The sequence below is a fragment of the Hibiscus syriacus genome, unplaced genomic scaffold (assembly GCF_006381635.1).
Source record: "Hibiscus syriacus cultivar Baekdansim isolate YM2019G1 unplaced genomic scaffold, ASM638163v2 tig00117034_pilon, whole genome shotgun sequence".
Classification (NCBI taxonomy): Eukaryota; Viridiplantae; Streptophyta; class Magnoliopsida; order Malvales; family Malvaceae; genus Hibiscus; species Hibiscus syriacus.
Window position 1 is genome coordinate 1,653,388 of NW_024063533.1, and position 23,071 is coordinate 1,676,458.

Genomic DNA, 23,071 nt, shown 5'->3' on the forward strand with positions numbered 1-23,071 from the left:
AATCAAATAAACAGAAAACATAAAGTACCATCTGTGTAGTTAACCCCAAAACTAATCGATAAATCAATACCCATCTGGGTTTTGGCAATTCACCCAAAATCCTAATTCTGCAAGTCAGCCGAAATGAAAATTGAAATCTCGTTTCCTCTTCCAAATTCAGCCGTGCTAGGGTTTTAGTGCTCAAAGTCAAAATTCGTAAAATGCGAAATTTTGCTGTCTGAATTACCCGTAAATCAAAATTTGTATATCGCCTTCCTCATTTTCATTCTCCATAATGACAGGTACTTCAAGCTCTAGTGTACGTTTCTTTCAAATCTCTAGAAAGACGTTTGACTTCATTGCGCGACAAAGTGGACGAAAATCTTCCGGGAAATCGTATTCCACTCTTCCAGAGGGACTATCACTTCGTGAATTTTCACTAGCGGAGATCAAAGCTGCTACTGGAAACTTCCATAAAGGTTTTCTTATTGTACAAGTAATTTTGGATCTGTATATAAAGGGATCATAAATGACGGGACCACTACTGTTGCTATCAGACGCATGAATCTTGGTCTTACTTTATTCCGAACTGAGGTGATCTTTCTTTGCCAGATGAGTCACTTAAATGTTGAATCTCTAATTGGATTCTGCGATGAAAAGGGGGAAAATCCTTGTTTATGAATACTTGTGCAATAGGTCGCTCTACGATTGTCTTAATGGTAATGGTATCAATGCCAATCCACTTCCTTGGGAGAAGAGGCTAGAAATTTGCATTGGCGCAGCTCGTGGATTACATTATCTTCATACCGGAGCCAAGTATGCAGTAATGCACCGTTTTGTGACCGGTCATACTGTTCTTTTAGATCATGAATTGATTCCTAAGCTTTCTGGTTTCTTTGTGTCCAAGTTAGGATCTCGTAGCATGTCAAAAACTTTGATTGGGGGTGCTTATGGATACCTCGATCCGGAATATCATCGCACCAAGTACCTGTCGGAAAAAGTAGATGTCTATTCATTCGGCATTGTCTTACTCGAAGTAATTTGTGATCAAGCAAAATTCTATCAGATGACTAGTGAGGTAGGATCTATGGGTGGATGGGCAACTTCGTGCTTCAGGAATGGAACCCTTTATCAAAACATTGATCCATTCTTAGAGGGGAGATAGCCCCGGAGTGCTTCGAAAAATTTATGGAGATTGCTGTGTGTTGTATCTCTGATACTGGAGATGAAAGACCATCCATGGGTGAAGTGGAGGTAACTCTAGAGCTTGCATTGGAACTGCAAAAGAAATCAGACTCCAAAATGGCAAGTATATAATTCCTCATGGAGAGTTCATGTATAAAGATGTAATATTTTGGCACTGATAGAACAACAATTGAGGATTCAATAGCCATTGAAGAATGAAGGTATACGACATATATGTATTTTTTTGTTGATGTCTGCTGTAATTATGCAATGTTCTGTTTGCTTAGTCGAAAGTTTCTTCTATTGCTATTGAAGATCTTACTCATATGCTGGTATGCCATCTCTGAATTTGTTAACAGAATTTGCAATGTATATACAAACTTTTTTCTCAAATTTCAGGACTTTTGTGCCCTCATTAAGGAAAGCAATGTGCGAATGTGTTCATGGATATGCTCGAGTCAGTTGATCTATGAAAAAAATGTTCTATTGTTTTCTTTTACCTGCTGCCGATCCCAATCACCAGACTGCCATTGATCCTACCCACGAGCCTCAAGAAACTTTTGTTTCTCTTTCGACATCACCAAACAACTTTGCTCCAACTCGCCCATTTTTATTCTCCTTGCCTGCTTTCCTTTCCTTGGTTCTTTTGGGGTCGTTGTGCAACTGGCAGCAAATTAAATCACAAATTTTTATATTTTTCTTAAAAAGAACACTCCAAAATTTTTAAGTTTAGAATTCTACTCCCAAGTTCGTCTATCTTTTTCCAGTTTAGTCCCATATTTCAAATTAAGCAAATTAATAATTCAATTTAAGTCAAATAAAAGTTTAAACCCCAATTTTGAGGCATGACGATTTAAATCATTCAATACATAAAGCTATTTTTAATGAAACAAAAGGACATCTGCGATGTACTTTTACTTTTTTCACTTTTTTTTTTATCGTGATTGTTAGTTCTACACATTGCTTAGTGTTTTTTTTAATATTATCTACTAATCGGTGACAATATCACCCTCATGTCCAGTAAAAATGTAGGTTATAGGAACAGAAAGAACAAAAAAACCACATGTTACAGTAGGAGAGGAAGAGAGACGAGGGAACGCTGAAGATTTGGGGATTGAGGAGCGAGGGTTAGGGATTGAAGAGGAGGAATTGAGAATTGAAGCACGTGAAGGGCAGGTGACTAACTTACCGGATGAGTTGGAGCAGGCTAAGCGGATCCAGGAAGAGTTGGAGCAGCCCGAATCCGAAGGCCCAATACCTACAGAAGAGAAGAAAGGATAAGCAGAGTCTGTTAGAATCTGTTAAGAATGACATCCATCTGGCATTTAGATTTTCCGTACAACAATTGTAACTAACTAATACCTGACTTGAGGCATTTCTTTCTCATGCTATGAATAAATGAATTTCTTTTTTCTCCGAATTCTCTCCTTCTTCCTATTACCTTTTTCTCGAATTCTTCTATTTCTCGAGCTATAACAAATTGGTATCGAGAGCCTCCATTCCTGACAAGTTTTCAGTGGGTATGCCAAAGAAGAATCAGAATATGGCTGAAGCTGACCTCTCTGTGCTGCAAAAACAGATTGAAGAATTAGCTATGTTGGTGAAACAAGCCTAAGAAGAAACTAATCCACCTAAATGGTGGGAAAGTCAAGAAAACCATATTAATTCACTGAAATCCAGGATGTCCACCAATTAAAGCTATGTCGAGGAGCTTTTAAAGATTTTAACAGGCAGAAATGGTGATCAAGAGATTTTTGCTAGTGAACAAGTACTCCTAATACTTCTAAAAAAGAATGGAAGAAACCTGTTTTGGTTACTGTGGTTAATGATGAGTCCAAATTTACTTATAAAACTGTTAACCTGAGATTTTGAAAGCTAAACCTGATGATTGTCTAGCCCTTAAGAATAGTTCTAAACCCGAGAATCAAATGGGTGAAAACAGTGAATCTAGACATATTTTGTTGGGTTCTGAAGTAGAAAAAAATGCCCAGGGGTTCCTTTAACAGTTCAGGGTCTATGGCATCGACCTAAGATTGAACTGCCATTCTAATACCCCAACCCGTATCTGACCCGAATACGAGTCTGAGATGTCACATCAACCTTTCAAACCATTTCTTATAAAAAAATAAAGGAAAATTTATATATAATTTAAAGATACGAAACAATTTACATATATTACTAAAACAATTTACAAAACGATTCAGAGCTTCTACCATTTAATTCTTTAATACATGCCAACACTATAATACAACAAGAAAACCTACTGTTAATTCTTCTGATCTGATCTTTGCAGAAGTTAAGCTGTCTACTCTGCTTATCTTCTCTGCGGAACTTCTCGGATCCTACGTGTGAAACACTCACACGCTAAGTCATAGACTTAGTGAGACATGCAAATAAATAATGGAAACTATAACTACTTAACAAATGCATGTACGTTTCATGCAACAACAAAAAACTTATATGCACACATATCATTATTATCATTCATTCCTTTTATCATATGATCTTGTACTTATCATTCTATATATATATATATATATATATATATATATATATCATAAAACACATATATTATTTTGACAAAGAAACACATATAGCATCATACTAGGCTTATTTACTTATTCTTTATTTATAGCCCATGTATACATTTGAGAACTTAAGGTATGTGAGTACATAGAGGTTGTGCACTAATGATGTCACCACAGCTCGTATAATTCCCACTAGGGCACAGGTATGTGAGTACATAGAGGTTGTGCACTAATGCTGTCACCACAGCTTGTATAATTCCCACTAAGGGAACATAGGATTTGTCCCGGAGGACCGCATAGAAATGTCCCGAAGACCATATAGATGTAACGAAGGACCACATATAACACATATGTCCCAATGGACCACTCCTTAAGGACCACATACATATTAATAGACCAAATAGGTGTACCAAAGTACCGTATACATGTTCCAAAGGATTACATATATGTCCCGAAGGATCACGTAGAACCCTCGACTCTTGGCATGCCAACTATACCCCTAGCTCTCATAATAAATAAAATAGGCATTATATTTTATGTTTGTCACACATACACATTTATATCACATAGTCATATAATTTCATACTTTCGTATCACATATATCATGTAACATTCTCGTAGAATCTCATATCACATATATGTCATGTCACATTTTCTTGTATTCATATAGACATGTAATCACATATATCCCTTTCACATATCTTTTATCATATATCTTATCTCTTATGATCATATAATTTATTATCACCCTTGGATCATATTTACATATTTATCATACATGCATGCATTCACATAGATCACATATGGATATGCACTTAACATCTAGACATATGCATATACTCAAGTATACATAAGTATCATACCACTACATGCTTGTATTCGGTACTCATGTAATCTAATATTGGAATTAGACTCATCGCAAGTCTTGATTCCCTAATATAACTTATACTTAATATCATGTACTCACTTGGTCTCACTAGACAATATCAATCTAAGATCGCTCTCTCGGAAATTCCTACTTTGGCGACTTGTCGGAACTTTGTTTTCGATCGATATCTACATAAATATACATTGGATACTCACATCAGCATTCTAAATATCATAATTCGATCCTTAATAATTCAACTAAAAGAAAGGCTTAATTCTATTTTCCACTTGAAGTATTATCGGTACCCAAGGTATGGTATCGATACTTCCCTAGCTGTGGTATCGATACCAAGCCTGGGTATCAATACCCATTTTGTATTCTGTAATCCTCGTTTCAAAAATGGTACCGATACTGACTTAATGGTATCGGTACCATTGGTATAGATACTATCTTCCAAGTATCGATACCCCATGAATGTCTTTGTCAAATTCAAGTTTATGGTATCGATACTGTCCAAGTATCGATACCTTGATAATTGTAACATACCAAAATCCAGGTTAGTGACTAAAATGAGAATTTTTTGAATTTGGGGATCAGTTTAGGAAAATTTAAAAGTTCAATGACTTAAATAGGAATATTTTCAGTTTTGGATTAAATTGTAATTATGGAAAGATTGAAAGGGTATTATGGTCTTTTCTTTTAAAGGATATTTTTCTCCCTTACTAAGAGTTAAACATGTGGGTATGAGAGAGTTATCTAGAAGCTCTCTTCTTCTTCTTGCTTTCTTCTTCACGTTGGCTCCAGCTTTAAAAGGTGAGTTTAATTTTGTTGTTTAATTCTTGGATTTCTAGGTGAGTTTTGATTATTTGGGTGTTATATAAGCTTAATGAAAGCTTATATAGGATTTAAACAATAAGATGAGTGAATTAGGAAGGGATTTGTAAAATGGGTTTTAAGATGAATTTTTGATATGGTTTGGTTTTCAGAGTTTTGATGAGATTTTTGACTTGTCAATATTTTAAATTAAGAGTTGGGAGGGTTAGAATTGGTTAATAATATGTTTGAAATTTTGGTATGATTTTCATATCCAAGTGTTCAAACGGGAATTTGGATAATTAAGAGTAGTAAATGGGTACAAGTTGGTTTGGAAGTGTAAAGATGAGTTCAAAAGCTTAAGGTATATGTAGATGAGAGAGTTGGGAGAATTTTTGGGGTGAAAATAGCAATTCTGGACTTCGAGTATCGATACCCTTATGAACAGTACCGATACCTCTTGGGTTTAATAGGAGTATTTTGAAAGGGTAGTATCGATACCTGTTGAAGAGGTATCGATACTGTAAGGGGTAGTATCAATACCTGAAGAATGATATCGATACCTTGAAACATCGAATGTCAGATTGGTATCGGTACCTTGAAGAGGTATCGATATCCTTGAACATCGAATGATATTTTGGTATCGGTACCATGTGAAGGTATCGATACCCTTGAAGGGTAGTATCGGTACTGTTAGTGTAGTACCGATACTTCAAAACATGAAAATGGAAATTAGTATTTTATTTAGTTTGTTTTGATATAAATTTTGTCAAGTAATTCAATCTCGATATTAATTGAACTATATTCGTATAGATATTAATCGAAAGCAAAGTTCGGATAGGTCGTCAGAGTAAGATTCGCGTAAGGGAACAAGAGCTTAGTAATGTCATTTTAGACCCATGTGAGTACATGATTTTAAGATTTGGTTACGTAAGGGAATTAAGATTTGTGATGAGTCTAATTCCGATTTTAGGCTATATGGATACTGGAACATAAACATGTAGTGTTATGATGTTAGATGTATAGGAATAAAAGCATATGTTTAGATGTTAAGTGCATATATATATACGTGTGGTCTATGTGAATGTATGTATGTGTGATAAATGATGTGACTCTCTTAGAATGACATGTTATGCTATGTATGTTTAATGAGTTATCTGAATACATGTCAGTGTAATAAGCTATATTAAATGATATAATTGAATTATGTGATTGTATAAGAAATGATATGAATTAGATGAGAACATGTATATGTGAATATATGTTTATGAGATAAGACCCATGACTATGAGCTATGTGAAAAAGAATACAAGTAAATGTGAGAAGCTATGTGATACGTGAATGTGAATTATATGGAAATGTGCTACGTGAAAGTAAACTATGTGAATACGTGAAATGATATAAAAGATAATGCCCATGTTATGTATTATGAGAGCTATAGGTATAGTTGGCATGCCAAAGTCAAGGGTTCTACGGGGTCCTTTGGGACATATGTGATATGTGATATGTGGTCCTTCGGGACATAGTGGTCCTTAGGGACAAATTCTACGCGCCCCTAGTGGGAATTATACGAGTTGTAGTGACAACATTAGTTCAAAACCTCTATGTACTCACAACCTTAAGTTCTCAGAAGTCTACATGGGCTTTAAAGAGAATAAATAAATCAATTGGTATGACATTATATATGTGCTCATTTGTGGAATGACATATGTGTTCGATGATGTGTATAGAAATGTTAAGTATATATATATGCTTATATGATAACAAGAAATTAGAGACAATAATATAAGCAATGATAGGTATATTAATGATGATTTAGGTATGTACATAAGCATTATGTTACATGATATGTACATGTATTTGTTAATTAGTTATATTTTCATTATGTATTTACATGTCTCTATAAGTCTATGACTTAGCGTGTAAGTGTCTTACACGTAGGTGTTGATGAGTAAGAGGATCAAGCTTAGGACCAGCAGAATAGCATATCTCCACTCAAAGATCAGATCAGAAATATTTTGTAAAGTATGTCATGTTATGTAATTTAGCATGTTGGCATGTAAACAAAGTTATTAAGTGTGTATGCTCTGATGAAGTTTGTTAATGTTTTGAACATGTTTGTGTAAAAGAATAACCTTATAGTAATGAAAGTTTTAAATTTTCTGTGGTTTTTATAAAAGTACATGTTTTGAATAGTCAATGTGACACCTCAGATTCGTATCTGGGTCGGATACGGGTTGGGGGTGTGACAATAATTGCCATTACTTGCACAACATCTGGTTTTAAACTTCTACTTCTAATATATACTAATTCAACATAACTTATTCACTAAAAAATCATGCCATACTAACAAATCTCTAGCAGTTTGCTACTTATCGTTTCAAATCAATTCTTTCAATTCTCATTCTAATTGCCACTAGCATATCACTATGTAAATCCCAAATCTATTAAAACCAAAACTACTTTACTACATTATTGAAATTTACCTGCAATAATCTCTGGATCCTCAAAATCTTCATTTATCTTTAAATTATAAACTCGTGCAGTTGGATGCATATCATGTTGAGTGGATGACTCAGATTGATTTCTTCCACGAACTCTATCTCTACTTCTCTGAGATACCATAATAGATATATCTCTGTACAGTCTCATCAATCATGAACGGACAATCTCGAATAAATTTTTCAACATCACCACATCTAAAACAAGCTACTGAAATCACTCAACATCCTCCCGTATGATTCTTTCCATAATATGAACATTGCCTGGATTGACTTAGATTTGATCTTTTAGCCAAAAAAGTAGTTGATTCAAACATAGTCTGAGTTTGAGAGTCCAAATCTATACTTTTCTTTGGTAGCGAGGAACTCGACGAAGTACCCATTCTCTTAGACTTCTAAACATTCTGTTCTTTAAATATCTCATTCTGAGCTCTCTCTAGAGCTTTAGCTCGATTGAACACCTCTTGAAATGATGATAAATTCAAGGCTAGCAATAACTCTTTTAGCCTAGGGAACAAGCCCTCCACAAACCAGTCACATACATCTTTTTTCAGTCGGAATAAGCTCAGCAATAAAACGACTTAACTTGTTAAACTCACATTCATATTCAGAAATTCTTGCTTCATCTGTCTAATAAACTGGTCACCAATATACTTATGCTTGAATTATTCTAAGAAGAATAACCATGTCACTTGATCACTTCTCAATCTCATGGTGACATTTGTCCACCAAACTCTAGCTTGACCGCGTAACAGCGAAACTATTTCATCTAATTTCTCCATGTCAGAACAGTAGAATCCATCCAACATTATCTTAACATCGTTCAACCAAAGATCCACAACAACATGATCTTCTTTAGCTTCCCCCTTGAACTCGTGTGCTCCTAAACCTTTCAATTCCTTAGCTATATTCATTCGAGGAGCTGAGGAAGCAGGAGGTTGAAAATGTGACAAAATAGTGTTTAACGTCTCAAAAAACAACCCTTGATCTCGCACTGGTACTATTGGAGGTGTTCGATCTTCATTCTACCTGGCCAGGGCAGGTGAATTGCTAATACCTTCAGGTCTATCACTTATCCTTTCACTTCGATAACTCTCACGATCAGACATCTAAGACATAACCACATAACTTTATTAGAAGACAACATACTCATGACTCTATCAGATCAGAAACTATCACATTTTATTGGCATGTACACATTTTAAAACACTTTTGACTTCGTTTTAAATCTAGAATCGGCTAAACCTTAGCTCTGATACCATTAAATATAACACCCCAACCCGTATCCGACCCGAATACGAGTCTAAGATGTCACATTAACCTTTCAAACCATTTCTTATAAAAAAATAGAGGAAAATTTATATATAATTTAAAGATACGAAACAATTTACATATATTACTAAAACAATTTACAAAACGGTTCAGAGCTTCTACCATTTAATTCTTTAAATACATGTCAACACTATAATACAACAAGAAAACCTACTGTTAATTCTTTTGATCTGATCTTTGCAGAAGTTATGCTGCCTCCTCTACTTATCTTCTCTACGGAACTTCTCGGATCCTACGTGTGAAACACTCACACGCTAAGTCATAAACTTAGTGAGACATGTAAATAAATAATGGAAACTATAACTACTTAATAAATGCATGTACGTTTCATGCAACAAAAAAACTTATATGCACAAATATCATTATTATCATTCATTCCTTTTATTATATGATCTTGTACTTATCACTTCTATATATATCATAAAACACATATATTATTTTGACAAATAAACACATATAACATCATACTAGGCTTATTTATTTATTCTTTATTTAAAGCCCATGTATACATTTGAGAACTTAAGGTATGTGAGTACATAGAGGTTGTGCATTAATGTTGTCACCACAGCTCGTATAATTCCCACTAGGGGCATATAGGATTTGTCCCAGAGGACTGCATAGAAATGTCCCGAAGGACCACATAGATCTCCCGAAGAACCACATATAACACATATGTCCCGAAGGACCACTCCTTAAGGACTATATACATATTCTAATGGACCAAATAGGTGTACCAAAGTACCACATATATGTTCCAAAGGATTACATATATGTCCCGAAGGACCACGTAGAACCCTCGACTCTTGGCATGCAAACTATACCCCTAGCTCTCATAACAAATAACATGGGCATTATCTTTTATGTTTGTCACATATGCACATTCATATCACATAGTCATATAAGTTCATACTTTTGTATCACATATATCATGTAACATTCTCGTAGAATCTCATATAACATATATGTCATGTTACATTTTCTTGTATTTATATAGACATGTAATCACATATATCCCTTTCACATATATTTTATCATATATCTTATCTCTTATATCCATATAATTTATTTTCACCCTTGGATCATATTCACATATTTATCATACATACATGCATTCACATAGATCACATATGGATACACACTTAACATCTAGACATATGCATATACTCAGGTATACATAAGTATCATATCACTACATGCTTGTATTCGATACTCATGTAATCTAATATTGGAATTAGACTCATTGCAAATCTTAATTCCCTAACATAACTATATAATCATGTACTCACCTTGGTCTCACTATACAATATTAATCTCTGACCGCTCTCTAAAAAATTCCTACTTTGGCGACTTGTCGGAACTTTTTTTCCGATCCATATCTATATAAATATACATTGGTAACATTGGTATCGATACTACATTCCCAAGTATTGATACCCCGTGAATGTCTTTGTCAAATTCAGGTTTATGGTATCGTTACTGTTCAACCAGTATCGATACCCCTATACCAAAAATCACTATTTTACTCTTAAAGTATCAGTATTGAATGAAGCAGTACCGATACTCATAGCCCATATTTCACTTTTTAAACCCGAAAATTAACCCATATCAACTTAAATCTTTCATGTCTTATTCCCTTTTATACTCTTAACTCAAGTACACATACTCAAATCAATTTCTATTCATCTAATACATCTTTATCTTCAAAATCTCCTCATATATCTTGAATTTAAGAATCCTACCAAATTTCTAACATGTTCTAATATCAATTCTAACACTTTATATTTCTTAAATAAGTTGATGACAAGTCAATTCTAGTCTCAAACTTTATTTACTAACTCTATTTCAATATTTCACTTATAAACTTCTTATTTTTAATCATTCCTAACTCCTTCATCTTTTAATTTTTAAACCACTTAACTTTCCTTAAGCTTAAATAGTACTCAAGGAACAAAACCCAACTTAAAATCCAAGAAATAAACAACTAAATCTTAACTCACCTTTGGAGCTGGAGTAAACGAGAAGAAGAATAAAGCAAGAAGAAATAAGCTTCCAAATATCTCTCTCAATCCCATGTGTTTATCTCTTAATAAAAGAGATAAAATATCCTTTAAGATAAAATTACCATAATGCCCTTCACTCCTTCCATATTTACTATTTAATCTAATACCAAAATACTCATATTTAAGTCCCTAAACTTTTCCATTTTTCTTAAATTATTCACTAAATTTCAAAAACTTTCATTTCAGTCACTAGTATGATTTTTGGGGTGTTACAACCATTTTTCGAAGGGATCAATCCTAGGGGGTGACTTCAAAAATGTCTTAAATATTTTTCCCTCTGTAATGTTCATGTAGATCAGAGGGTAGAAGTAGTCACTATGTATCTAACAGGCAAAGCAGAGATTTGGTTCGATGGATATATCATGCAGAAACACTATGTGACATGACATGAATTTGAAGCAAATATTTGTCACAGATTTAGTGATCGGTCTTTTTCTGATATACTAGAGGAATTCACAAAGTTGACTCAGAAAGGTTCTATTGAGGATTATCAAGAAAGATTTGAAGAGTTACAACCTCACATGCTATTACAAAATCCTACCTTAAGTGAGGATTTCTTTGTATCACTTTTTATCAGTGGGCTTAGGGAAGACATCAAACATAAGGTCAAATCTCTAGATCCTAAAAACCTGTATGAAGCATGCAAACAAGCTAAGCTTTATGAATTATCTATTGAGTTTGAGAACAGAAGAATGCGACATTCTTCTAAAAACCCACCCTACCCAACCCCATTAATACTTCTAAGACAAATTCACTGCCATTACCTCTCAAGACCACATCCTTACTACCACCAAAACAGAACCTCATGGACTATAAAAGGCAAAATAACCTATGTTTTAAGTGTGGTGAGAAATTTATTCCAGGTCATTAGTGTAAACCAAGGCACCTAAACATGATTACTAAAGAAGATACCACTACTCCATTAAAGGTTTTTCCTACTGATTCAGATCAACCTCTACAACAAGAAGAAGAGAACCTAGAAATTTATATGAATGCTATTACTGACTGCATTGGCCATAATACATTGAGAATTCAAGGAACTATTCAGGGTAAACCATTGAATATTTTAATTGATAGTGGTAGCACACATAGTTTTTTTAACCCAAAAATGGGCTGATGCTGGCATACAAATCACTACACCTTACCCTTTGGCCATTATTTAGCTAATGGACAATAACTTTTTAGTTATGCTAGATGCAACAAATTTGAATGACAAATGTAAGGTCACACTTTTATCATGATTTCAGACTGTTTAAATTGGGTGGAAGTGACATGGTCTTAGAGGTTGATTGGATGAAGTTATTTAGTCCAATACTAATAGATTTTAACAATATGACATTAATATTTGACCACTAAGGAGAGCAAATTCTTATTCAGGGTAAACAACCCTCTACAGAACTATAACAGATTTCAGGGACTACATTACTAAAAATGACTGCATGGGATTCAGATATTTTGGACCACATTATTCTATTAAACATGACAAGGAATCCTCATCCTATTCCTACTTAAATCCAACATTTATTGGAGAAGTACAAACACAGCTTTGCTGAACCTGAAGGTCTACCACCACAGAGAAGTCATGACCATGTCATTCCACTTAAGCCTAATTCTACACCTGTTAATTTAAGGCCCTACATGTTTACTCACAATCAGAAGGTTGAGTTAGAAAAACATATTGTAAGCATGCTCTCTTCCTCTATTATACAACCTAATATGAGCCATTTTGTATCTCCCTGCCTTCTTATTAAAAAGAATGATGACACTTGGAGATTTTGTGTGGATTACAGGCAGTCAAATAACATGACCATAAAGGATAAATTTCATATTCCTATGGTGGAAGATTTATTATATGAATTGTATGGGGCAGTCTACTTTTCAAAAATTAATCTGAGATCAGGCTATTGGCAAATTAGAATTAGATCAGAGGACATTTACAAGACAACCTTTAGAACACATCAAGGTCATTATGGATTTAAGGTGATGCCTTTTGGCCTTACTAATGCTCCTGCTACATTTCAGGCTTTTATGAATGAATTATTTAGTTCTTTTCTTAGAAAATTTGTCTTGGTATTCTTTGATGACATTTTGGTGTACAACAGTAGTATGAAAGAACATACTAATCATTTGCAGAAGATTTTAAAAGTTTTTCGAGTAAATAAATTATTTACAAAATTATCCAAATATTTTTTTGGACAGACTCAGGTGAAGTACTTAGGCCACATCATTTCGACTGTAGGGGTGGCTATTAACCCCAGCAAGGTGGAAGCAATGCAGACTTGGCCTAGACCTAAAACCCTTAAGTCTTTACACGAGTTTCTAGGTTTAACAGGGTACTACAAAAGATTTATCAGAAACTATGGAGTTATTAGCAGGCCTTTGACACACTGCTAAAGAAAGACTATTTTAAGTGGAGTTCTGAAGCTATACTGCCTTTGAAGACCTTAAAAAAGCTATGTGTTCATCTCCAATCTTAACATTATCAGATTTTTCTAAAAGTTTCTATTTAGAAACAGATGATAGTTCTGGTGGAATAGGGGTTGTACTTTCACATGATGGTCGACCTATTGCCTATCTGAGTAAAGCTCTTAGCCCTCGACACTCTGCACTTTCCATTTATGAACGTGAATATCTTGCTATCCTATTAGTTGTCTCAAAGTGGAGACATTATCTGAAAGGCAGACCTTTTGTTATCAAGACTGACCATGAACCCTTAAAGTATCTTTTAGAGCAAAAGTTGACAACCAGAAGAAAGAGTTGACTAAACTTTTGGGATTGGACTACACTATACAATATAGAAAAGGAAAATCAAATGTAGTTGCAGATGCTTTATCCAGAAAATGGGAAGATCAAGCTCAATGTTTTGCTTAGGGGTAACTTATTAATACCTAGTTGGGTTCAAGAGGTAAAAGACAGTTATAAGGAGGATATCCTAGCTAAGAATTGGATTTCAGTCCTAACTATCAATCCTACTGTTGACACTAGATGGAAATATTCAAAGGGTGTCCTCAGATACAATGGAAGAGTGTATATTGGGACTACTGGAAGTCTTAGATTACAGATCCTTCAAACCTTGAATGACTCCCCTCAAGGAGGTCATTCAAGAGCACAGGCTACATATCACAGGATAAAGTCAAATTTTTTATTGGCCTAGACTTAAGGCTATAGTAGCTACTTATGTGAGGTGTTGTGAGATTTGTCAGCAAACTAAGGTGGAACATATAGAAAAGCCTGGCTTGCTACAGTCCCTGCCTATTCCTAATCAAGCCTGGGAAATAATTACTATGGATTTTATAAAGGGACTACCTACTTCCCTAAGAAAAAAATTGCATCATGGTGATAGTGGATAAATTTACCAAATACAGTCATTTCCTGCCACTATCTCATCCTTATTCTGTAGCTGAGGTAGCTAAATTTTACCTAGACAATGTTTATAAATTACATGGCCATTCTAAAATGGCCATTTCAGACAGGGATAAGACTTTCACTAGTGCCTTTTAGAAGGAATTGATGAAACAATTGGGCACTAAAACCTTATTCAACATTGCTTATCATCCAGAAACAGATAGCCAAATAGAGAGAGTCGATCAATGTTTGGAAAAGAATCTCCGAGGACTCTAATTTTTTTTAACCTAAACAATGGGCTAAATGGCTACCCCATGCAGAGTGATGGTATAACACCACTTACCACACTGCTCTAAGACTACCCCTTTTCATGCCCTATATGGATACAAACCCCCAACTATGGTTTAGCCTAAAGACACTCAAGTACAAACTGTGAATGGTATGAAGAATAGCAGAGAGGAAATTCGAAAGCTAATCAAACAACAGCTGGAATTGGCTAGTAATAGAATGAAGCAACATGCAGATAAAAAATGATCAGAAAGAGTTTTTGAAATTGGGGACATGGTTTACATGAAATTATAGCCCTACAGGAAAACTTCACTTGCCCTGCGAAAGAACCTGAAATTAGCAGCCAAGTATTGTGGTCCATACAAAATTATGGAAAAAATAGGTAGGTCGATTGGACTTACCAGTAACATCGCGACTGCACCCAGTACTCCATGTTAGCCTCTTGAAGAAATTCATCGGGGACTTATCAACTTCTGTAATAGATCCTCCTACAGTAGATGAAGATGGACAGTTAAGAATCAAAACTTTAAAAATAATGGGCAAACGTATCGTTAATCGAAACAGCAAACCCGTGACTCAGTTTTTGGTTCGATGGGATAATTTGGATGAAGCAAATGATACTTGGGAAGATTATTCGGTTCTAAAAGGCCAATTTCCTATGTTTGATCCTTGGAGACAACGATGAAGATTTGGGGACTGAGGAGCGAGGGTTACGGATTGAAGAGGAGGAATTGGGAATTGAAGCACATGAAGGGCAGGTGATTAACTTCTGGATGAGTTGGAGCAGGCTAAGCGGATCCAGGAAGAGTTGGAGCAACCCGAGTTGAAGGCCCAATACCTACATAAGAGAAGAAATGATAAGCAGAGTCTGTTAGAATTTGTTAAGAATGACAGCCACCTGGCATCCTTAGATTTTCCGTACAACAATTGTAACTAAATAATACCTGACTTAAGGCATTTCTTCCTCATGCTATGAATGAATGAATTTCTTTTTCTCTGAATTCTCTTATTCTTCCTATTACCTTTTTCTCGAATTCTTGTCTATTTCTCTCGAGCTATAACACCACCCTCCGTTATTTTTTTATTCATTAATACCTAATGCAAGTTTAATATCATCGTTTGATTTACAATATTCGTAAGCAAATCATACCCATATGAATGATGATAATCCATGTATTGGAAAATAATGGTTAAAAAGAACTAATGAATTTGATTTCACAGTAGTTGATTCTTGATGCGTATTGTCTTATTCTGTAGGGGTAGGGTCTTACAGGTTCACAGCGGAGAACCTATTCTTCTTGATTTTGCAACTGTAACTCAACCATTTGTCTTGAAACAGATAAATGAAAACCATCAAACTGATCTGTGCTGTCAAAATTATGGTCCAAAGCTTTGTGCTTGCCGATGTCTTTTCATGCAAGGCTCTCAGTCCAATGTAAATGTTGATTACACCTAAAATGCGCATCGCGATTTCTACTAACCAATGTGTAAAAAACCATACACTTCTTGCCTTGGATCCCCTGTACACAAAACACCATATTATATCTCAAGGTTTACTAGTAACTAAGTAATCAATTGGGCCTTGAGTCATAAATATATATTGGTTTACCTGAATGAACCTAGAGCGGCGGTCAAAGCTTGCACCCATATGATACCATATAAAGCTACCCCTAGTCTTTGGTGATAATTGTTGAATGAGTTATTAAAGTTTTTGATAGACATGAGTACTGCTCCTGCTGTGACCATAAGCACAAAAAGTATCTGCAAAACATAAATTAACTGTTCAATACATGATATATGATAAGGCCACCTCATTCATTGTACTGTATATTATTGTGAAACTAGGAAACATCTTATGTTTCTTTATTGTTATGGTTATAAAAGTTAAAAGGGTTATCCAAACTAAGCTTGCCTGTGAAACTGCATGAACATAGAAAAGTATGAGAAAATAGCTACAATAGCAAAGAACTGAACATAATGTGTGTTCTTTATTGAGCTATAATACTCTATTTATACAAGAGTTTACAACAAACTTATGTAACCGTGTAACTGCACAAGAACTAATATAACAGCTTCATACTACACAACTAACCACACTCATCAACTACTAACTCCATCATTCAATATTCTCCCTACTTCTTCTTCTTCCTCCCAAAGAAAAGGCTGTACATTCACCTTGGCCTTAAACACCTCAAACCGAGCAGCTGCTAGTGGCTTTGTGAAACTATCAACAACTTGGTGACTTCTTGGCACATAGTTTACAAACACTTACGTCAATGCTACCTTTCACGAACAAAGTGAACATCGAGTTCAACGTGTTTACTTTTCACATGATAAATTGGATTTGCTGACATGGCTACAGCGCTGCTGTTATCACACCAAACTATAGGAGTTTTCTACCTTGTAACGCCCAAATCATTTAGAAGAGTATCCACCCATGTTGTTTCAGCAGTAACATCTGCTACACTTCTGTACTCAGTTTCCATAGTCGACCTGGAAATTGATTTTTGTTTCTTAGAGTTCCACATCACGAGATTGTCACCAACAAACACACATAACCTGAGATAGACTTGCGATCATTAGTACTTGCAGCCTAGTCAGCGTCAGCGAAGGCCACTACATTGAATCCTGCTCCTGCATGTGCAATGACCAGGCCGTGGTTAATTGTTCCCACTAAGTACCTCAACATTCTTTTAACAGCAACAAGATGCTCTTGCCTTGGAGCATGCATATATTGTGTTGCCTTGTTGACACTGAAGGTTATGTCTGGGCGGGTGTGACACACATACAATAACGTACCTACAACGCTTCGATACTCATATGCATCTTGAAGCAGCGCCCCCGCATCATGACTCAACTTGGCAGATGCAAGCATTGGTGTAGCAGCAGGATTAGCAGTGCTCATCTTGGTCTTCATTAGTAATTCAAGGATAAACTTCCTTTGGCTGAGAATTAACAAACTACCACAACGTTTAATTTTTATACCCAAAAAGTAATGTAATTCACCAAGGTCTTTCAGTGCAAATTCCCTGCCAAGGAATTTCACCACTTCTTCAATATGTATAACTGAACTCCCAGTCAGAACTATATCGTCTACATATGAGTATGTAAACACAGTATCCCCATTCCCAGCAAATAAACAGAGAGGTGTCTGCTGAAGATTCTTTGAAACCGAACTTAAGTAGAGAATTTTTCAGTTTGTCGTGCCAATTCTGAGGGGCTTGGCGTAAACCATACAAGGCCTTCTCTAATCTGCACACCAAAGGACTATCGTCAGCCGCCACTTGCTCGAATTCTGGTGGCTGCTACATGAAAACCTCTTTATACATATCACCGTGCAGGAATACGTTGTTCACATCAACCTGGCGTAATTTCCAGCCATTGGTAACAACTATTGAAAGCACCACATTCAACGTCGTAAATTGAACAACTGGACTAAACGTTTCTCCAAAATCCTGTCCTGGTATTTGAGAGAAACCTTTAGCTACTAACCTGGCTTTATACCTACTAATAGAGCCATCAGGGTTCTTTTTCACTTTGAACAACCACTTGCACCCCACAACCGAGCGACCGTCAGGTAATTTTACTAATGACCACGTGTCATTCTTCCTTAATGCTTCAAATTCAGAATGCACAGCTGTTCTCCAGTGAGGTGACTGTAACGCTTCATGAACATTAAGGGGTTCATGTCAGCATAACTGGCCACAAATAATTTAGGCTTAAATACCCCACACTTACTCCTCGTCATCATCGAATGACGATTTATCACACTAGCAACATTGTCATCTCTTGAGGAGGTAATATTATCAACTAGAGCAGTTACTGCCACAGGCTGACTTGTATTTGCTGACTCAACAGCTTCAGTCGTGCCACCTTCTTCATGCATATCTTCATGAGCAGTAGCTTCTAGTGAAGATTCACCCAGGTCGTCACATTTTGGTCAGTGTGGCCAGAGTTTTCACCAACAGTATCACCATCTGTACTGGCCACTTCTTGCGAAACTGCTTCAGCTAAGCCGATGAGGTTCATATCATTAGTTATTGTTCTTGAGCCTGGACCAGTTGCATTATCTCGAAATTGTTTCATGTCAGCAACAACTTCAAGTTCTGCAGACCTTAGTTTATTGACTTGATTAATATCACCCAATCCTCTAGTTCCTGCAAATGAAAAGGTAAACTCATCAAAGATAACATGTCTGGAAATTTATATCCTACCACTAGTTGCTAAACACATGTAGCCTTTGTGCTGAGGGCTATAACCAAGGAATGTACAAGGCTGGGAATGGAACACAAGCTTGTGCTATTGAAACAATCTTAGGTGAGGAAAACATTTACAACCAAAAACTCTCATGAAATCATAATTTGTTTTCTGTTCAAACAACTTTTCATAGGGTGAAAGTCCTTCTAAAACTCTAGTAGGAAGTCGGTTGATGAGGAATACATCTGTAACAGTTGCATAGTACCAGTAACGCAAGGGCATGACAGCTTGTACTAACAAAACCAAGGCAAGTTCAATGATGTGTCGATGCTTCCTTTCGACCACACAATTCTGTTCAGATGTATACGGGCAGGAAACACAATGAGCAATTCCTTCTCTTAGCAACACAGCTGAAAGGCTGCGATACTCTCCACCCCAATCACTTTGCACATCCTTCACAGCCAGCCCAAATTGGGTTGTCACCATCTGTTGAAATACCTTAAATGTGTGTGCAGCCTGTGATCTATCTTTCAAAAAATAGACCCAAGTGTGCCTTGAGTAAGCATCAACAAAAGATAAGTAATAGCGAAAACCATTTGAGGCTACATGAGTTGGTCCCATATGTCAGTGTATACTAGTTGAAAGGGTTTAATATATACAGTTTTAGAGTAACAAATGGCAGTTTATGGCTTTTACCAATGCAACAAGCTTCACAGACTTTATTCATATTTTTACTTACTTGTACATCCATAGCTTTGCATACACTAGCAACTGTTTCAAACGTTGCATGTCCTAACCTTCTATGCCAAAGATTGTAAGTATCACTAGCTGAAGTAATATTTACACACACATTTTTACAAGAACTTGAGACAGTCGTATTAGGAAACATATAGAGCCCGTCTTGCATTCTTCCTTGAAGAATCACCTCTCCATTAATTGCATCACGAACACAACAACCGTGTGCATAGAATTCAAACATCACGTTGTTGTCCCTAGCAAACTTGGACACATACAACAAGTTTTGTGTTATGCCAGGTACATGAAGCAATTCATTAACCAGAAGTATTCTAGAAGCAGATTTCACTACTGTGTTGCCAACTAAACCAACAGGTAATGAAACACCATCACCCACGACTAACTTACCTGGACCATTACATCCAGTTTCGCAAGTTACAACATCCGCATCTGGGGTAACATGGTGGGTGGCGCCGGAGTCAATGACCCACTGATCTTGCTCAGCTACAGAGTTATCAACACTGGTTGAAGCATGTAATTGAGACCCCTTCGAAGAACACATGCATGCACACTTGTCATATGCAGCAATGTGAGCTTGGTCAGATTCTTCATCATACCTCAACTGAGCGTTACTGACTATTTGAAATGACTCATCATAACGATGCCAGTATCTGTTAACTAGGTGTCCAATTTTACCACAAAGTTGGCACTGAACCCGTGGTCTACCTTGCCCTCGACCTGCACGACCGCCTGTTCTGCCACCTGATCGAGCAGTGGTCACATGGTTTCTATCATAGTTCAAGTAGAACCGTTTGGAGTGATCATTTGGTCTAGCCCCACGAGCAACATGAGTCGCAGCCATCACCATTTCTTCTTGAGCAACGAAGCCAACAATTTGAGTTTCTGCATCTATTAACATAGTGCAAACCTTATCCAAGGGCAGCATGTCACCACTTGATGTAATAACAGCCATGAATGGCTAATATTCATGGGGTAGCCCTTTTAAAATACTAGTAATATATCCTACAAGTGCAATCGAGCTCCCACACGAGGCCAAAGCATCACAAATCTCTTTGACTTTAGCAATGTAAACTCTCATAATGTCTTCTCCTTTATTGAGAGACTGTAGTGTGCAGTGTAAACTCATTACCGAGGTTGAAGACCTCGTTGAAAAATATTGCAACACCGTGACCCATATCGATGAAGCTGTCTCAGCTCCCACAAACTGAGATAGGAGGTGTGGACTAATGGTAGACAGCCAAGATGCTAATGCACTATCTTGAGCTACAAAGTCATCATATGCTTCATTTGGAACCAAGTTGCCATCTTTATCAATTGTCATCTCTGGCGGAGACTGCAATACACCGGTGAGGAGTCGTTCAAGCCTATGACTGCGAACAGTGAGCAAGACTTGTTGTTTCCACAAAAGAAATTTGTTTCATCGAGTACCACATTGATTTTCTTGTTAGTAAACATTGAATCACAGTTTCTAGTAGAAAAAGAACAAGAAAACGATTAAGGATATGGTAATCAACCACGAACACCATACCAGGCGACTAAGCAACTGCCTTCTAAGCTTAATCAACACACCTTGAGTTGCGCAGCAAGAAACTCATGGCTCCAGGAGCTTATGGCGATTGATACCATATGAGAAAGCATCTACAATAACAAAGAACTGAACCAGAATATGTGTTCTTTATTGAGCTATAATACTTTATTTATACAAGAGTTTACAACAAACTTATGTAACCGTGTAACTGCACAACAACTAATATAACAACTTCCTACTACACAACTAACCACACTCATCAACTACTAACTCCATCATTCAACAAAAAGAACTTGTTGTCTTTTCCCACATTCTTCTCTATTTGTTGACATTTGGATAGCAAGTATCCCAACAGGTACCAGAAACCCCATTGATGCCCAAAGGATGATTCCATGTACTGCAATCTCAAACATCACTTTACGACTCACCTGTGTAAACAGCACAACCAGATAAAAAAATAAAGCACCAGACATGGTGATTTCAAAGAGGATTAAACTCCATTAATCGAAAGCCTCTAAGTTAAGAGCATGAATATACAGTACCACCTTAAGAATGTTTTCTTCATTGTTTCTAGGGCTGCCAATGGATTCACATGTTGTTGAGATGAGCTGACAAATAGTACAACGTTTATGATTATAAGAGCTATAGGCATGGTGGAAAAAAATAGTTTCCCGGCCACAACATGCATTGTTTTTTTCAACTAGTGAATGGTGAAGGACAAAGAACAAAGAGTGGAGAAACTCTCTCTTAAGCTGGCATTGAATCTCTGAATTTTAAGTTTGTGAGCGGACAAATAGAGCGCAGGACACGGGTGAAAAGTGTTGTCGATGTTGTTATGATAAGCTGACTTCAAAAAGAAAAGGTGGGGAATGGGAATAGATTACAACTTCGAAATTCCACCATGTGGGGATTCACTTACCATGAATGATTACACAGACTGCAAAGTCGAGAAGATAACCATTGTGTCAAATCACGTGGGTTAAGGTTACTCTTTGTTCATTATTTGTTGTTACCATAAATTCAAGGGAGCTGTTAGAAGATATGTGCATCATGAAATAAGGAAAACTGATAAGGTTTGGATGGTTGCTCACAAATTCCAAAAGCAAAGAGTAAATTAGGTTTCGCATATGGTTACAGATTCATCATTAACTTGATAGTTTTTGCATAATGAAACCTTTTGAATTTGAGTAACTACTGGTTTGTTATAGATTGTGGCCCTCTTCATTCATTAGTATTTGGACATATATTGTTGGTTGTTTAGTTGTATTTATTGCACAATATCTTCTCATTCTTATAAAGTAGTAAGCTGTAATTGTACAAATATAAAATACTTAGATATAACACTAAAAAAATATGTACAAATACATGGATTGTTAGATCATACAATGATTTCTTAACCTTTTCCAGGATTATCATTGAAGCATAATCAAGATCATTATCGTTTCTTTCATTTGATTGGAAGTCTGTAGCTACATCATTGTTTTCTAAAAAAGAATTTGTTGATTTAATCAATTGAATCATCATAGTTTACAAGTAATAAAAGAAAATTAATACTATCCCGACAAATGAGTTGATGGATTGTCTTGTTAGATTCATTACCGAGTTGTATTAATTAGAGATTTAAAAGGTGGTTTAGTCCCTTCAATTATATATCAAATTACACCTGGTTAAGTTCATAAAAAAGACGTGAA

General features: G+C 36.0%; 1 protein-coding gene and 1 pseudogene across 1 annotated transcript; one reads left to right on the top strand and one right to left on the bottom strand.

Moving 5' to 3' along the window:
- The first annotated feature begins 300 nt into the window (after positions 1–300).
- LOC120196659 (receptor-like protein kinase FERONIA) lies at positions 301–1,478 on the top strand. Its single transcript, XM_039198408.1, has one exon. The coding sequence runs from the start codon at positions 632–634 to the stop codon at positions 1,142–1,144; it is 513 nt and encodes a 170-aa protein (XP_039054339.1). The 5' UTR covers positions 301–631; the 3' UTR covers positions 1,145–1,478.
- Positions 1,479–7,845: 6,367 nt separating this feature from the next.
- LOC120196862 lies at positions 7,846–22,068 on the bottom strand (annotated as a pseudogene).
- Between the last annotated feature and the right edge of the window lie 1,003 nt (positions 22,069–23,071).

Bases quoted from the DNA above. Each gene is read 5' to 3' on its own strand.
- LOC120196659 (XM_039198408.1), top strand. From the start codon at position 632: ATGAAAAGGGGGAAAATCCTTGTTTATGAATACTTGTGCAATAGGTCG.